General features: G+C 40.5%; 1 protein-coding gene across 1 annotated transcript in view; it reads right to left on the bottom strand.

Moving 5' to 3' along the window:
- Positions 1-14,213, bottom strand: part of TENM2 (teneurin transmembrane protein 2) — a 1,404,789-nt gene that overhangs the window by 327,217 nt on the left and 1,063,359 nt on the right. The window contains exon 8 of the mRNA XM_040344668.1: positions 2,139-2,334. Coding sequence (XP_040200602.1) covers positions 2,139-2,334 — 196 coding nt within the window. The remainder of the gene's footprint in view (positions 1-2,138; positions 2,335-14,213) is intronic.

Below are 14,213 nucleotides of genomic sequence, written 5' to 3'. Positions count from 1 at the left end.
CATGGAACCCTGAAGAATCCTCCTCTCTCTACTCCCCTGGACAGCCAAGCCCCTCCTTCTCCTCTGAAAAGATAGTGCCGACCCAGGGGCAGACTGACAACTCATGCGGCCCCCTGTGCCCTCTCCCAGAAAAAGACTGGGAGAATGCTGTGGACCATGATGTAAAGGGGATTGCTGTGGACCATGATGTAAAGGGAATTGCTGCGTACCATGAAGGGAAGGAGTTTGCTGTAGACCATGATGTAAGGGGGATTTAGCGGACCATGAATTAAGGGGGATTGCTGCAGACCATGATGTAAGGGGGATTGCTGCAGACCCTGGTGTAAAGGGGAACTCTGATGTAACGTGGTTTACCTGAGCACCCACCTTACTTCAGAGTCTGAAGAGTCCCCCCTAACATCAGGGCAGAGGAAACGTGGCAAATTGGCTCAGCCAACCTGCGAACAGACATTGGGGAGGGTCAGTGTGATCTGGATGCATATAGAGACATGGGGAAATGTCCTGGTATCTGTACTCCCCCTCATTGATCAGTGCCCCCTGCCCCCAAACATGGTCACTTCGGAGAATAATTGACCAGTCGGGATTGCCACCATTATTTCACCTGCCTCCCAGGCACCAGCACCCCTCTAGAGCTCCCATGTTTGCACCATGTGTGTACACCAGGGGCTGCCTGCACCATCACCAGGCTTTGTGTGGAAGCACACAGAGAGCCAGAGAGGAACACAGTGCTGCCAGAGAAGAGAATGCAGTGTATACTATGGTAGTAATGAGCGCAGTGTTTACACACTCACTCCTAGACTCACTCTCCCACTGTTTGAATCCGGCACCAGCTCCCTCTGCATAGCCACTGCTCACCTCTCATTGGCTGTTCCGGATTCCTTACTCCCTCTGGGCTAGACAGGTGGAGGGTGGGGCGCGCAGTGATTAGGGAATAGCATTCAGCCAGGGAGAAGAAGGGTTATCAGAGAAGGGCGGACTTACAGTCTGGGATGCATAAGAAGTCCTGTTTCTGCAAAGATGGGGGTGCTAGCAATATTTTTGGGGCCACCTGCTGCTGCCCCTGCTTTAAAAGTATGCATAACTGATCGCTCAGCCAGAGGGAGAAAGCTGACAGCACTGCAGGGGATCCGCTGCCTTATCTGTCGCCCCTGGTGTCACCCCTCTGGCGGGTGTCACCCGGGGCAGATTGCATTTTACCAGACCAGAGAGGGCTGAGAATAGATAAGTGTGTACATTTGTACATATTTTTACATAGCCTAGTCAGCATAGATGTAGGAAAGGGGAAGGCCCATTTTTAAGACTATCTTTAAACGCTGTATGCCCTTAACTTGACATACTGTATATGTCTTAATTTCAAGAAGAAAACTAGGTTCCCCTGAATGCTGCATGTAATCATTACATTTGAACATTTTGTAGCTTGGGATGTATAAAGATATGATAAAGTATTTGTGTCTTATACCGGTAATTAAAATCCTTTTGTGAATTTGTTGGTTCACATATTGGTTTTGTTATTTTTGGTGTGTGTATGTTGTAGCACTCTACAAAAAATGTAGAGAGCTGTTTATAGCATTGAAAGATACGTTGTTTCTTTCAATAGAGGCATCCTTTAATTTGTCATTGCTTTTTAGGTGGGTGTAGCATACATTTAGAGGTTAATTTACTAAAGGCAAATAGGTTGTTCACTTGGCAAGGGAATTTCCCCTAAGCTTAGTAAATGAGGTGAAGCTCTGCTGACTTCTATTATCAAATCAGGTTTTTTTGTTTGTTTTTTACTCCTTGCATGTGATAGTACATTTTCACTACATTCACTAAGCTATGGAAAATCCCCTTGAAAAGCAAACAGCCTGTTTTTGTTTGATAAATTAACCCCTTTTTACCCTTATGAGAGATGCACAGAGCTGGAAACCTGGAATATATTCTATCTGCTGTTTTTGATTTCTGTGATCAAAACACTGCAAAACTGTTTTTCATGCTGCCATAGATTCCAGATTCCTCCCTTTAAATGTGTGATTTTTTATACATTTTAGACTCCTGCCACAGCAACATATTTTATACAAGGAAATAACAGTAATCCCAGAATAACAATTATCAAGTAAGTTATGTGCCACAGGTAGCATACATAGAAAATAAATATTTACCTAAAACAACTGTATTGAAAGATACAATTTCTTTGTCCTTCCCATCATTGTAAAATGCCAAGTGCCATATCCCAACATCTAAATACTGGACAAACACAGCCTCATTCTGCACCAATGTCTGTATGCTCCGACGCTCTCTGGGGGCTTCAACAACACTCCACTTCTCCTTGCCATCCAAACGTTCCATGAAGTCATACTGTAAGCAAAAACAATAATACAAGATGTATGTTAAGCTGGGAAATGCAATTAAAACAGAATAATGATGCATCTAGGGCAGTGTTTCCAAAATCTCTCCTCCAGTAGTGCGTGTTTTGAAAAGTAATCTTACACGTGCATAGATAAAATAATGGGTGTCTCATTAATAATATTTGTTTATCTCCAAAGATATCTACACATCATAAGCTTCTGGTGAGACTTGAGCACAAGTTTGTGAAAGACAGGCCTATGGCATACTAATACTGAGATAAGCTTACAGCATGTATGCCATCGAAGTTCATATGACACGGCAAAGGAGGAATGTGTATTTATATATATACATAATATGACCAACATTTGTGGATACCAAGCCATCACACCTATATGAGCTTTTTTTTTTAGGATGATAGCCTCTATACCAATTTATTGTTCAGGAAAGCCTTTCTAAAAGATTTTGCAGTGGTATGCATGGGAATTTGTGCATTCAGCCAAAAGAGGTCAGATACCAATGTTAGATAAATTGTCACCTAAATTTATACCCAAAATTTTTAGGGCCCTGTGAAGACCACACAAGTTCCCCCACACCAAAGTATCAAAACATGTTCTTTTACACCTGATTTTGGGTGCAGGACTAAGTAATTCTGAAGGAAAAAAAACTGTTGTCACGAGGTGACAACACAATTGTCCAAAATGTATTTGTACTGTACATTGTAGCGTGTAGCATTACCAGTACATTAAAGCGAAGTTCCGGCCACAATTTCACTTTTTAAATATAAATACCCCTGTAATAGACAAGCTTAATGTATTCTAGTAAAGTAAAGTAAAGTCTGTAAACTAAGGTCCGTTTTGTTAGGTTGTTACAGCATTTAGACACTTTATAAAATAGAAATTGACTGGGGCCATCTTAAGTGTGGGCATCATGAAGCCAGACTGTATGACTTCCTGGAATTTAGCCTTGCAGATCTCGCACATGCTCAGTGCTGCACAAGAAGTGTAATGGACAGTACAGGTGCTGAAACCTGATCTGAAACCTAAGTCACATGATTCTTCGAGACTGGGGAGTGCACAGACTCCTGGAAAGTTACACCCACTACATTCCCAGGAGTCTGTGCGGTGTAGGTTAGGAAGCTTAAGCACCTAGGTGCAGGAAGTGGGAAGATTAACTATTCTGCCTAGCAACAACACTTTGAAGGCATCTAAAAAAAAAAAAATTCTTAAAGGACTAATGACATTTTTTTAAAACTACTGATGTAATGTTATATTTATGGGTGGAACTCCACTTTAAACAACTCAACTCATTTGGTCATACAGTTTATAGTTTAATGTAACTATGTATCTAGCAATTGTGGAACCATGTATCAAGTAATCCAGAAACCCCTTGAGCAGTCTTCTACAACTGTTTTGATCACTATAAATTAGTAGAAGTTTAAAACCTTAGAGTTACCATACCATATATGACTGCTTTTCTGACACAAACCTCTATGTATAAGGTGGGTAAACTTAAAGTGGTTGTAAAGGTTCAGTTTTTTTTAAAATAACAAACATGTCATACTTACCTCCACTATGCAGTTCATTTTGCACATAATGGCCCCCGATGGTCCTCCTCTGGGGTCCCACGGTGGCTCTCACGGCTCCTCCCCACAATAGCTTACCCCCTCTGGGAGAGCTCTTTCCTGTTGGGGTTACCTTGCGGGCGCGCTCCCATGTCATACATAGCCGCTGAGTGTATGACTCAGCCCCACCCCCCAGGGGCAGCATCATTGAATTTTATTGACATCAAAGGGAGCCAAAGGCTGCACTGCTATCAATCTATCCAATCAACGCGGAGACTCTATGGAGAAGAGGATGCCGGGGATGTGCAGAGCAGGTGAACTGACTCAGGTAAGTAGGGTCAGGGGGGCTGACTCAGGTCAGGGGGGCTGGGGGGCCCGTGATTGCCAGGTGTTTTTTCACCTTAAAAAAACACGAACCTTTACAACACCTTTAATTCCCTGATATGTTGTACACAGGCATTACTTCAGCATTGTTCCTGTCAGATGAAGCAGGGGGCTCAATACTTGCTGGACAAAGGATTCTGCTCTCTCTTCCCTCCAATTCCAGCCTGCTGTGGGTGGAAGAGTGTGGACATCCACTGAGAACAAACCTCCATCTCAGTACAGTGCTGCTGGGGAGACTCCCCATTTTCCTGTCTCCCCTTGTCATGGAACAAATCACATGACTAGAGACAGGAACATGACCTTCATTCCTGGTAGGTGCCATGCTAAGAAGGAGGTCTGAACTGAGTACACAGAAGGTGGGGGAAAAGTCAGCTTTACACTTTCCCTCTCCTTCTCAGAACCCCCCTAGAGTCTCTAAGTCACCTCCTCCTGTTACAGACCTTCAGCCCATTTTTTTCTCTCTCAGAGCCCCCCAAGATTTTTCAATGATGCCCGGGTACTTTTTCCTTTCAAGAAGACCCCTTTCACACTGAGGAGTTTTTCAGGCAGTACATAGCTAAAATAGCGCTGATATACAACCTGAAAAACTCCTGCCCAGCAGGGCTTTCACACTGAGGCGATGCGTTGGCAGGAGAGAAAAAAATCTCTTGCAAGCAGCATCATTGGAGCAGGTGAGAGGAGCGGTATGTATACCGCTCCTTTACCACTCCTTCCCATTTAAAACAATGGGAAACCGTGCATTGCGGGCGGTATCAACCCTTTTTCGGCCACTAGTGGGGGTTAATACCGCACCGCTAGCGGCCGAATTCCGCTGCAATTCCGACGGTATGGCGCTGCTATTTTTAGCGGCGCTATATCACCACCACGCCTCCCGCCCCAGTGTGAAAGGGGCCTAAGGCTTATTTTTTCTTACAGTGATACCACAGACACAGGGGCATGGCATTGTATTTCCTTCCAGTGACACCAGTGACACCACCAACACAAAGACATTTTTGCTTCCAGTGACACTACACACGCAGAGACAATTTCCCTTCCAAAGACACCAAGGATCCATAGACAATTTTCCTTTTAGTGACACCACAGGTTGCAGGGACACAAAGGACACTGCAGGGGCATTTTTTTTTATTTCAGTGAAACCACTGATACAGGGGCACTTTTTCCTTTCAGCGACACCACAACACTTCACTTCTCCTTGCCATCCAAATGTTCAATGATGTCATGCTGTAAGCAAAAACAATACTAAAAGCTGTATGTTATACTGGGAAATGCAATTAAAACAGAATAATGATGCATCTAGGGCAGCGTTTCCAAAATCTCTCCTCCAGTAGTGCGTGTTTTAAAAAGTAATTATTTTTTTCCAGTGACACCATTGACACAGGGCCATTTTCTCCTTTCAGTGACACTACCAACACAGGGACATTTTCTTCATTTTAGAAACACTACATATTTTCATTGTAGTGACACTATAAATGCAGTGTACTTTTCCCTTATGCACTGTTAGCCCCATATTTGTGCACCAATTTAAAGCTCTACAGTTTGTTGCGATGTACCACAGCTATTGGTACTATTTCAGCACAAGTGCATACCACTATTGGCCCCACCCCTTTCTCTATTAGGGTTGGTATAGTTTGGCATCTTCACCCTGAGTACTGGATGACCTTGTCCCAGGACTGTGTGTACATACTATGCTTAGAGTAGTGTACATACCCTAGTTATAGTTGGTTACCTACTGAATACACACAGACAACATTCTATAAACACGTGCATTCGTTTTCGTCCAAATGCATTTTTGTCCGAATTTCATGGATTTTCGCGTTTATTTTAACAAACAATAACGAACAGGCAGAATCCGAAATCTGAAAGATCCAACATAAAAAATTATTTATTTTTGTTTCATTGTGACAACAGTTCTAGATAGAAGATTCAACATGACAGTGACAATAGCGATCTGTGTCTATCGAACCTGTGGTTGAATGCGTCTAACCTAACTCTATTAGTCAAAGATTATTCGACATAGAGAGAAAAGATTCAACATTATAGAGACATGAAGATTAGACGAAGCAGCTAAAACCATATGATCGCAGCGAGCAGACATATATGGTTAAATGCTCTGCACATAGGCTATAGAAGAATTTGAATGTTGGTTGACTAGTAATATTAATTAATAAATATAATTATTACTAGTCATACAACATTAGAATTCTACTATAGCTTGTGGGCGGAGCATTCGACTGGAAATGTATGATTGTGGCGTCGTACAGTTTAGCTGCTTCGTCGAATCTTCTTAGAACATTCGACAGACTCCATAAGCCTTCAATGACAGATTCAACCTGAATTACGGGAGTAAATAAATACATTTATTTTTCGAACGAAAACAACATTTCGAAACAAAATATTGCAGTGTGCACATGTCTAATATTCTATCACTTTAGGCATAATTTATCTCATCTGTTTGTTTCAAGGTAAAACAAAAATGTTTTCTTTCCTATACACTGTTGCGTTATTTTTATTATCTTTGACATATTTAAACAAAATGTTGTGTAATTTAAAGCTCCACTTGTCTAAAATATACCAGCAAGTAATGTGATTTTAGAAGCATTTTATGTATTATATTTTCATTTTAGAACAATTTTCTTGTATGTATTAGCCATTTTACAGGTTTGCGATATTCTCAGTGAAACTTAGCTAAACTGCTTTGAATATTGCTTTTGTCTGAGATGTAAAGCGGGAAAGCTGTATCGTGTTGCTATGCCTGAATGATGAATCTATTAGAAAAGTCACATTAGTAATATGCCTTGGCTCTCCATTCAGTAGTACAAGAATGAGAGTAATGTGCTGTTAACAATACATTAGCTCCAGTTCAAGTAAATGGAAGTCAATGCATTGCTAACTGTGCATTAGATTTCACAATGAATAATCCCCAAAATGGATCTGTAAAATATTGCATAACTATTACTATACTGTCAGGGAAGGTATATTGAGTCATGAAACTGTTCTCAATCCCTGTGCTGTTTTAATAAAAAATATAGAGAATGTGAAGGTGACACTGACACAAATCTATGTGTTTCCATAAGTGTGCCTTGTAGACCAGATCCCAGATGAAGGAATGATTATCAATGATGCAGTTTGTGGTTTGTGCAGTGATGTCATTGCATTATGCTGAAGCTTTTAAAACGAAAACCTCCCCAAAGTTAAAATGAGATGATGGGCAAAAATAATAAAAAAAATGTCATATATATGATGCAGTCTGTCAGTACCATTAAGGCCAGGTTCACACTGGTGCAATTTCTGATGTGACTTGGGTCATAAAAAAACATGTAATAGTGGAAATCACATTGTTTTCAATGATTCCCAATCACATCAATGCAACTCAGTTACAATGTGACTTTGGAACAGGCACATGTCCTAGTTTGTTGTGATACAGCATGATTGTATATCTCATAGACTTTAATGGAGGTACATGTTTTTTGGTGCACTTTTGCCCACAACCCCCTGGTGTTCTAACAACCGGTGACTCATCCCTGCTGTCAGCAGCAGGGATGGGTCATTGGCTGTTAAGGAGTCACCCACCAGAGTCCTAACAACGAGTGACTCATCTCTGCTGTCAGCCAGGGGATTCCAGGCTGACAGTAAAATGTAAACAAATGAGTATGTCAGCAAAAATAATAATAAAACAAATGGCATGGGGTTCCCCCACAATCCATAAAAGGTCCTTCAGGTCTGGTATGAATTTAAAGGAGGACCCCATGGTCCTAAACGATGAATCAATGGGCAGCACTGCCGAACCGCTGGTGAAGTGCCGCTGTAGCAGGGCTTTGTGGGCAGTTTTAACCCTTTTTTGGCCACTAGCTTAAAAGCTCCCCACTACTGGCTGAATAGAACCGCAAAAACGAAAGCATGGCTTGGCCCTGCCCCCAACTCCCTCCTCACAGGATTTGATTGACAGCAGCAGAAGCTAATGACTCCCGCTGATGTCTTTGTGTCCTATGAGGAGAGGAACTGAGACAAGTGTCTCCACAGATAGGAAGAGTAATGGATTGAGATAGGACATAATGTATAGGGAGGTGGGTAGACGGATGCAACTACATCATGCTTTAAGGTAAAATATGTATTTCTTTTACACACTTTTACAGTTAGGTCGGCGTATCTACTGATACGCCGGCCTAACTCTATCTGAATCCACCTAATAGTTTCTGAAAGCAAAGGGCCTGTAGAATTAAATGATGGCGTCACGGATTTTTTTGCATACCACAATAGTTTTGCCAATGTTTATCAAGCCTATAAACTAAAATATTTTTTTTGCACATGCAAATACGACATACTTTCCACAATTCTTACAAAGACTAAAAGATTAAACCTGTAATAATTGAAAAAAAAATGTTAAAATAACAAATACGGTAAAACCTTGGATTGCGAGCATAATTAGTTCCAGAAACCCAGATAAAACACAAGAAACAGGTGTTCATGGATGGTTTTCTTTGGCCTGAACCACCAGGGAATTTGTGTTATGGTAGAATACTGGTTAATTTTCCATGTCTTGAGTTGGTATGTTTTCTCCACCCTGGGACCAGCTGTAGGTTGTCGTCTCATCAGCGTCCCTATAAATCTCCACTTCCCCTTCCTGTCCTTGCCCTAGTATAGGTTCCTGTTTAGTGGATGCTATTTAGTTTTGGTTGCAGACTTGCCTTGTTTTGGTTGCAGACTTGCCTCGTTTGATACTTGGATTATCCGTTGGACTTTGCTTATCTTGTTGCCGACCACCCCCGCCTGACTCATTCTTGACTTCGATATTTGGATAATCCCTTGGACTTTGCTTATATCATTGCCGACCCCACCTGGTACGTTCTTGACTGCGATACTTGTATTGTCCTTCCTCCTCCTGGGTTCCTGTTTTCAGTCTATACTAACCATGAGTCGTTGCTGGGGGTTTTGGTTTGGTTGTTTGCACATCCATTGCGGTTCCTTATATTCTGGCTGCAGGATCTTAACCATCCCTCCACCTGATACCGGGATAACAAGACTACCGGTCAGAAAATCAGAGGGACAGTTGTAATCTCCTGGCAGACCTGACAACATGCTTGTAATCCAAATCACTTGTATATTAAAGCAAAATAATAGAAACTCAGATGATTAGTTCCACGACCATTTATTCATAGGTCCTTCAGTTTACTGTCCATATAAAAAGATTACAGCAATGTGATGTTTAACCATAAAATGTTCATCCACAAAAGGAAGTCTCCACAAGGGTGACGTAAAACACAACAACGTGCTGAGAAAAATGAAGTTCAATGCTTACGAGCATGCGTTGACTTGATTCTGAGCATGCATGGATTTTTAACCGATGGACGTACCCACAGACGATTGTTTTTTTCTATCGGTTAGTTAACCATCAGATAATTAAAAAAAAGTTCTTAGTTTTTTAACCGATGGATAAATAACCGATGGGGCCCACACACGATCGGTTAGTCTGATGAAAATGATCCATCAGACCGTTTTCATCAGACAACCCGATCGTGTGTACGCGGCATTAGAAGCAAAATCCAACAGGAGCTAAAGAGTATAAAAGAAAAGTGTAGCAATATGGTAATATTTAATGAAGGTACAACATTTAGCAACTTACATGGTTGATGATTAAAAGAGGCACATCTAAGTATGCAGGCAGCAGGGGTAAAGCTGTCCTCATACACCATCCTCCGCACCTACCTGCAGTAGAGTGATCTTAAAAGGAAGACTTGAAGCCTTGGACATTATGGGTTACTGAGCTAGCTGCAAGCAGTGAAGTTCCAGCATAACCCTAATGTCCATGGCAGTAAAAGGGTGAAAAGAGCAACATCACTTTTCTTCACCCTGCAGTAAAGTCACAAAGCAGCACTGCTACTCTGTGGAACAGGGCAGCCTTAGATGAACATGTAGTTTTTATATGGTTTAAAGTAATAGACAAATTACAGCCTAACTCAAGTTCAAACCTTTAAATGGTCACAACAAACTGTTCTTTTTTCCCGTGGAAAAAAAAAGGTTTAGACTAAAAAATTAAAAGCCGATCATTGTAAACATCAGTGTTAGCTGATTTCCACCAACCAATATATCTAAAACTTGTGATGGGCATCTTGGCTGTGGAAAAATAATGAATACTGGAGCAATGGGTAATGAAACTGTTTCGGGGGGGATTCACACAAGCAAAACCAGCTGTGTTAATGCTGTTGTCAGTCTAAAGCATGTCATTTTTGATTTTGCCCATTGTTACACTTTAGCCATCAGTTTGCCTACTGCTGTTTCTCCTACCCAGTCTCAATTTTATGGTCTACTAATGGGTCTCATGTGTTTCTGGGCTCAGAGAAAATGTCCATAATATTTGCCCATGACCTGACCATCTTCTCCAGTTATTGTTTCTTGCATACTTAGTGTAACTCAACAAAGGCAGCTGCATTATGAAAATCTTAACTTAGAATGTACATCTTTTCCCTGGTTATTATTAATTCAGCTCTAATGAACCCGCTAGCACTTTACCAGTGTCAGAAAAACAAATCATTTGAATGACTACTAAGCATTTTAAACAGTACATTTGAAAATCTATTGCACCATTATCATTGCAAATGCCAAAATTATTCAATCTAAATGTGATTTAAGTCGAATAGGAAGGTGCATGTGAAAACTGGTGGAAAGATGAAGTAAAAGCAGGCATTTATGTTTTGTCTATTTAATGAAACATTCATTATTTTCCTGTGAAATACCAAAAAGATTTCCTGTAGTGTAAAGAGCAATACTAAATGATGTGTATTGCATTAACAAAAAAAGAGAAATTCTGTATTTCATGTGGCTGCAGCACTAAAAAGGCAAAACACAATGGAGCTTTATTGACCTAATTCAGGCCTAATGGTTGTGTCCCCCTTACCATTGGGCTACACAGCCAATTTTAGCAGTTCAATAGTGCTGCTGAAATGTTTAAAGATTGATTCCTTTCTTTGTATTACGTTTTTATAACTTTAACCTGCAACACAAGAACTTAACAGTAGAAAGTCTGAATGACTGATCTTTCACAAACACATAATGCCACACAATTGATTGTATAGCAAAAATTATAAGCAATTAATCTCTCCTCTCATCCTCGAGACTTGAATCAGAGTGGGAGATTAATAGTTCTTCAAAAACTTGTTTTGGAGATTCTCGGGCAATGTGTTTCCACTTAGTATTGGCTCACAAATCTCCTACAGTAAAAATAAATAATGGTATTAAGATTGAACTAGGACAGTTTTATTCATTATTTGGATATTAAAAATCTCCCCAACATGTCACACTCTAACCAAAAGTACCTGAACAATGACTTTCATAGCAGGATCACAAAAATTGAATATTATTTTTTAAATTAATTTGACATATTAAAGTTTATAACATTTTTGTGTCCCTCTGACATGTGTTAAAAAAGTGCAGATTGTTTACTTGCCCTATCCACTTTCCAGTGCTGTTCCCAGCTTCCGCCCCCATCCAGCTCCATCAGTTCTCTTCAGGCCAAATCAAAGTCCTGTCATTATGTCCATTTCTTCTGAGCCCAGCCTGCCCTTGACACACCCTTTGGGGTTTAACCACTAGTCAACCAGCCACTATCATTCTACTGCGGCAGGCCGACTCTCTCTCGCAAATTGCCGTAGCTGTACGTTGGCCCTTTAAACAACTAGAGCAGGCACGTGCGCACCGGCTGCATGGCGGGGGAGCTGATGTGTGTGAACAGGAGTCACAGTGACCGCCGGCCACGAGCAATCGTGGGCACGAGAGACAGATCGCTGTCAGGAGAGGATAGACAGATTGTTTGCTAGCTAGCTAGCTAGGAACAACGATCTGGCTTCTCCTCGAGTCAGTCACATCCCCATACAGTAAGAAACACACTGAGAAACCCATTTCCCCCTTGATCGTCCCCTATTGTTAACCCCTTCCTTGACAGTGACATTTACACAGTAATCAATGCATATTTATAGCTCTGATCGCTGTATAAATGTCAATGGTTCCAAAAATGTGTCAAAAGTGTCCAATCCATCCACGCAATGTCGCAGTCCTGATAAAAATCTCTGATCACCTCCATTACTAGTAATAAAAATGCCATAAATCTTTTCCATCTTTGTGCAAACCAATCAATATGTGCTTATTGCAATTTTTTATTTACCAAAAATATGTAGAGGTATATATATTGGCCTAAACTGATGAAGAAATTTGTTACGTTTTTAAAAAATTGGGGATATTTATTATACCAAAAACGAAAAAAAAATTTTTTTTCAAAATTGTCACTCCTTTTTTGTTTAAAAGCGCCAAAAACAAATGCAGAGGTGTTCAAATACCACCAAAAGAAAGCTCTATTCGTGGGAAAAGAAGGACATAATTTTTGCTTGAAATTTTGCTTAAAAATGATGACAATGTGATAATTCTAATTATCAATGTAACAATATCACCCCGTGACAAGTGAAATAAACTGCATTCAATAAAAAGTTCATAAGCATAATGAAATTCATCTGAAAAGAAGGTTGATCCAGTGTAAACTTTTCTGATATTCCACTACACTACTCAGTGCCAGTGATTCCGCTCCCTTTGGATAACACACTCACCAGATATTTATGCCTTACACTAGTGCAGCTAAACAGATAGGTTTAGCTGATCTCCGTTATCCAGCTGCAAGCATGTAAATAGGTTCTCTCCACATGTGAATAAAAAGATCTCCAAATAGTGTAATATTGTAAAACCAGTTTAATAAAACGCTATGTGAAAAACTTCAACCATAACACTCACATCACATTACTTCAAAGCCAGCAAGTAAAATCACAGCAAAAACTCATCTGTAGTAGTGGAGAAAACATCTGTAGTAGTGTATAGTGTGGTCACGGTGGCGGACCCGCCGTGACCACACTATATGATGAATAAGTCTGTATGACGAAACATGTCGGGGGCGTGGCTGAACTGCAACCATCTGTAAGCATTTCACGCTGTACACCAGATCAGAGAGTTACGGAGTGAGCTAGTGACGTGGAGGAGCGGATGAGAGTGATATCTAAGATGTACACCTCGGGTCCACCGTGACCACACTATACACTACTACAGATGTTTTCTCCAACATCTGTGATGGCTTTGAAGAGATGTGATGTGAGTGTAATGGTTGAAGTTTTTCACATCACGTTTTATTAAACTGGTTTTACAATATTACACTATTTGGAGCACTTTTTATTTACACGTGGAGAGATCTTATTTAGATGCTTGTGGCTGGATAACGGAGATTAGATAACCCTATCTAAGTGGTTTAAAGCGATTTTGCCAAGCACGAGAGTGTAAGGCATAAATATCTGGTGAGTGTGTTATCCAATAGTGTTGAGCAGAATATGCCATATTCGATTTCGCGATATATCTCGAATATATATTCGAATATTCGAGATATATTCGCTAAATTCGAATATTCGTGATATTTTATCGAAATTAATTGATTGCGATTTTTCGCTATTGCGAATGCGAAAATAATTGCGATTTTTTAATAACTGCGGTAGGAGCGCTCTGATTGGCTTAGAATATTCGTGATATTTTATCGAAATATCGCAACATGCGAATGCGATATTTATTGCGGAATTTCGAGATATGCTGGAGGAGCGCTCTGATTGGCTCAGAATATTCGTGATATTTTATCGAAATATCGCAACATGCGAATGCGATATTTATTGCGCAATTTCGAGATATGCTGGAGGAGCGCTCTGATTGGCTCAGAATATTCGTGATATTTTATCGAAATATCGCAACATGCGAATGCGATATTTATTGCGGAATTTCGAGATATGCTGGAGGAGCGCTCTGATTGGCTCAGAATATTCGTGATATTTTATCGAAATATCGCAACATGCGAATGCGATATTTATTGCGCAATTTCGAGATATGCTGGAGGAGCGCTCTGATTGGCTCAGAATATTCCTGATATTTT

This window comes from Rana temporaria, chromosome 3, assembly GCF_905171775.1.
Source record: "Rana temporaria chromosome 3, aRanTem1.1, whole genome shotgun sequence".
Taxonomy (NCBI): domain Eukaryota; kingdom Metazoa; phylum Chordata; class Amphibia; order Anura; family Ranidae; genus Rana; species Rana temporaria.
This window is presented reverse-complemented; position numbering and strand designations above follow the sequence as displayed.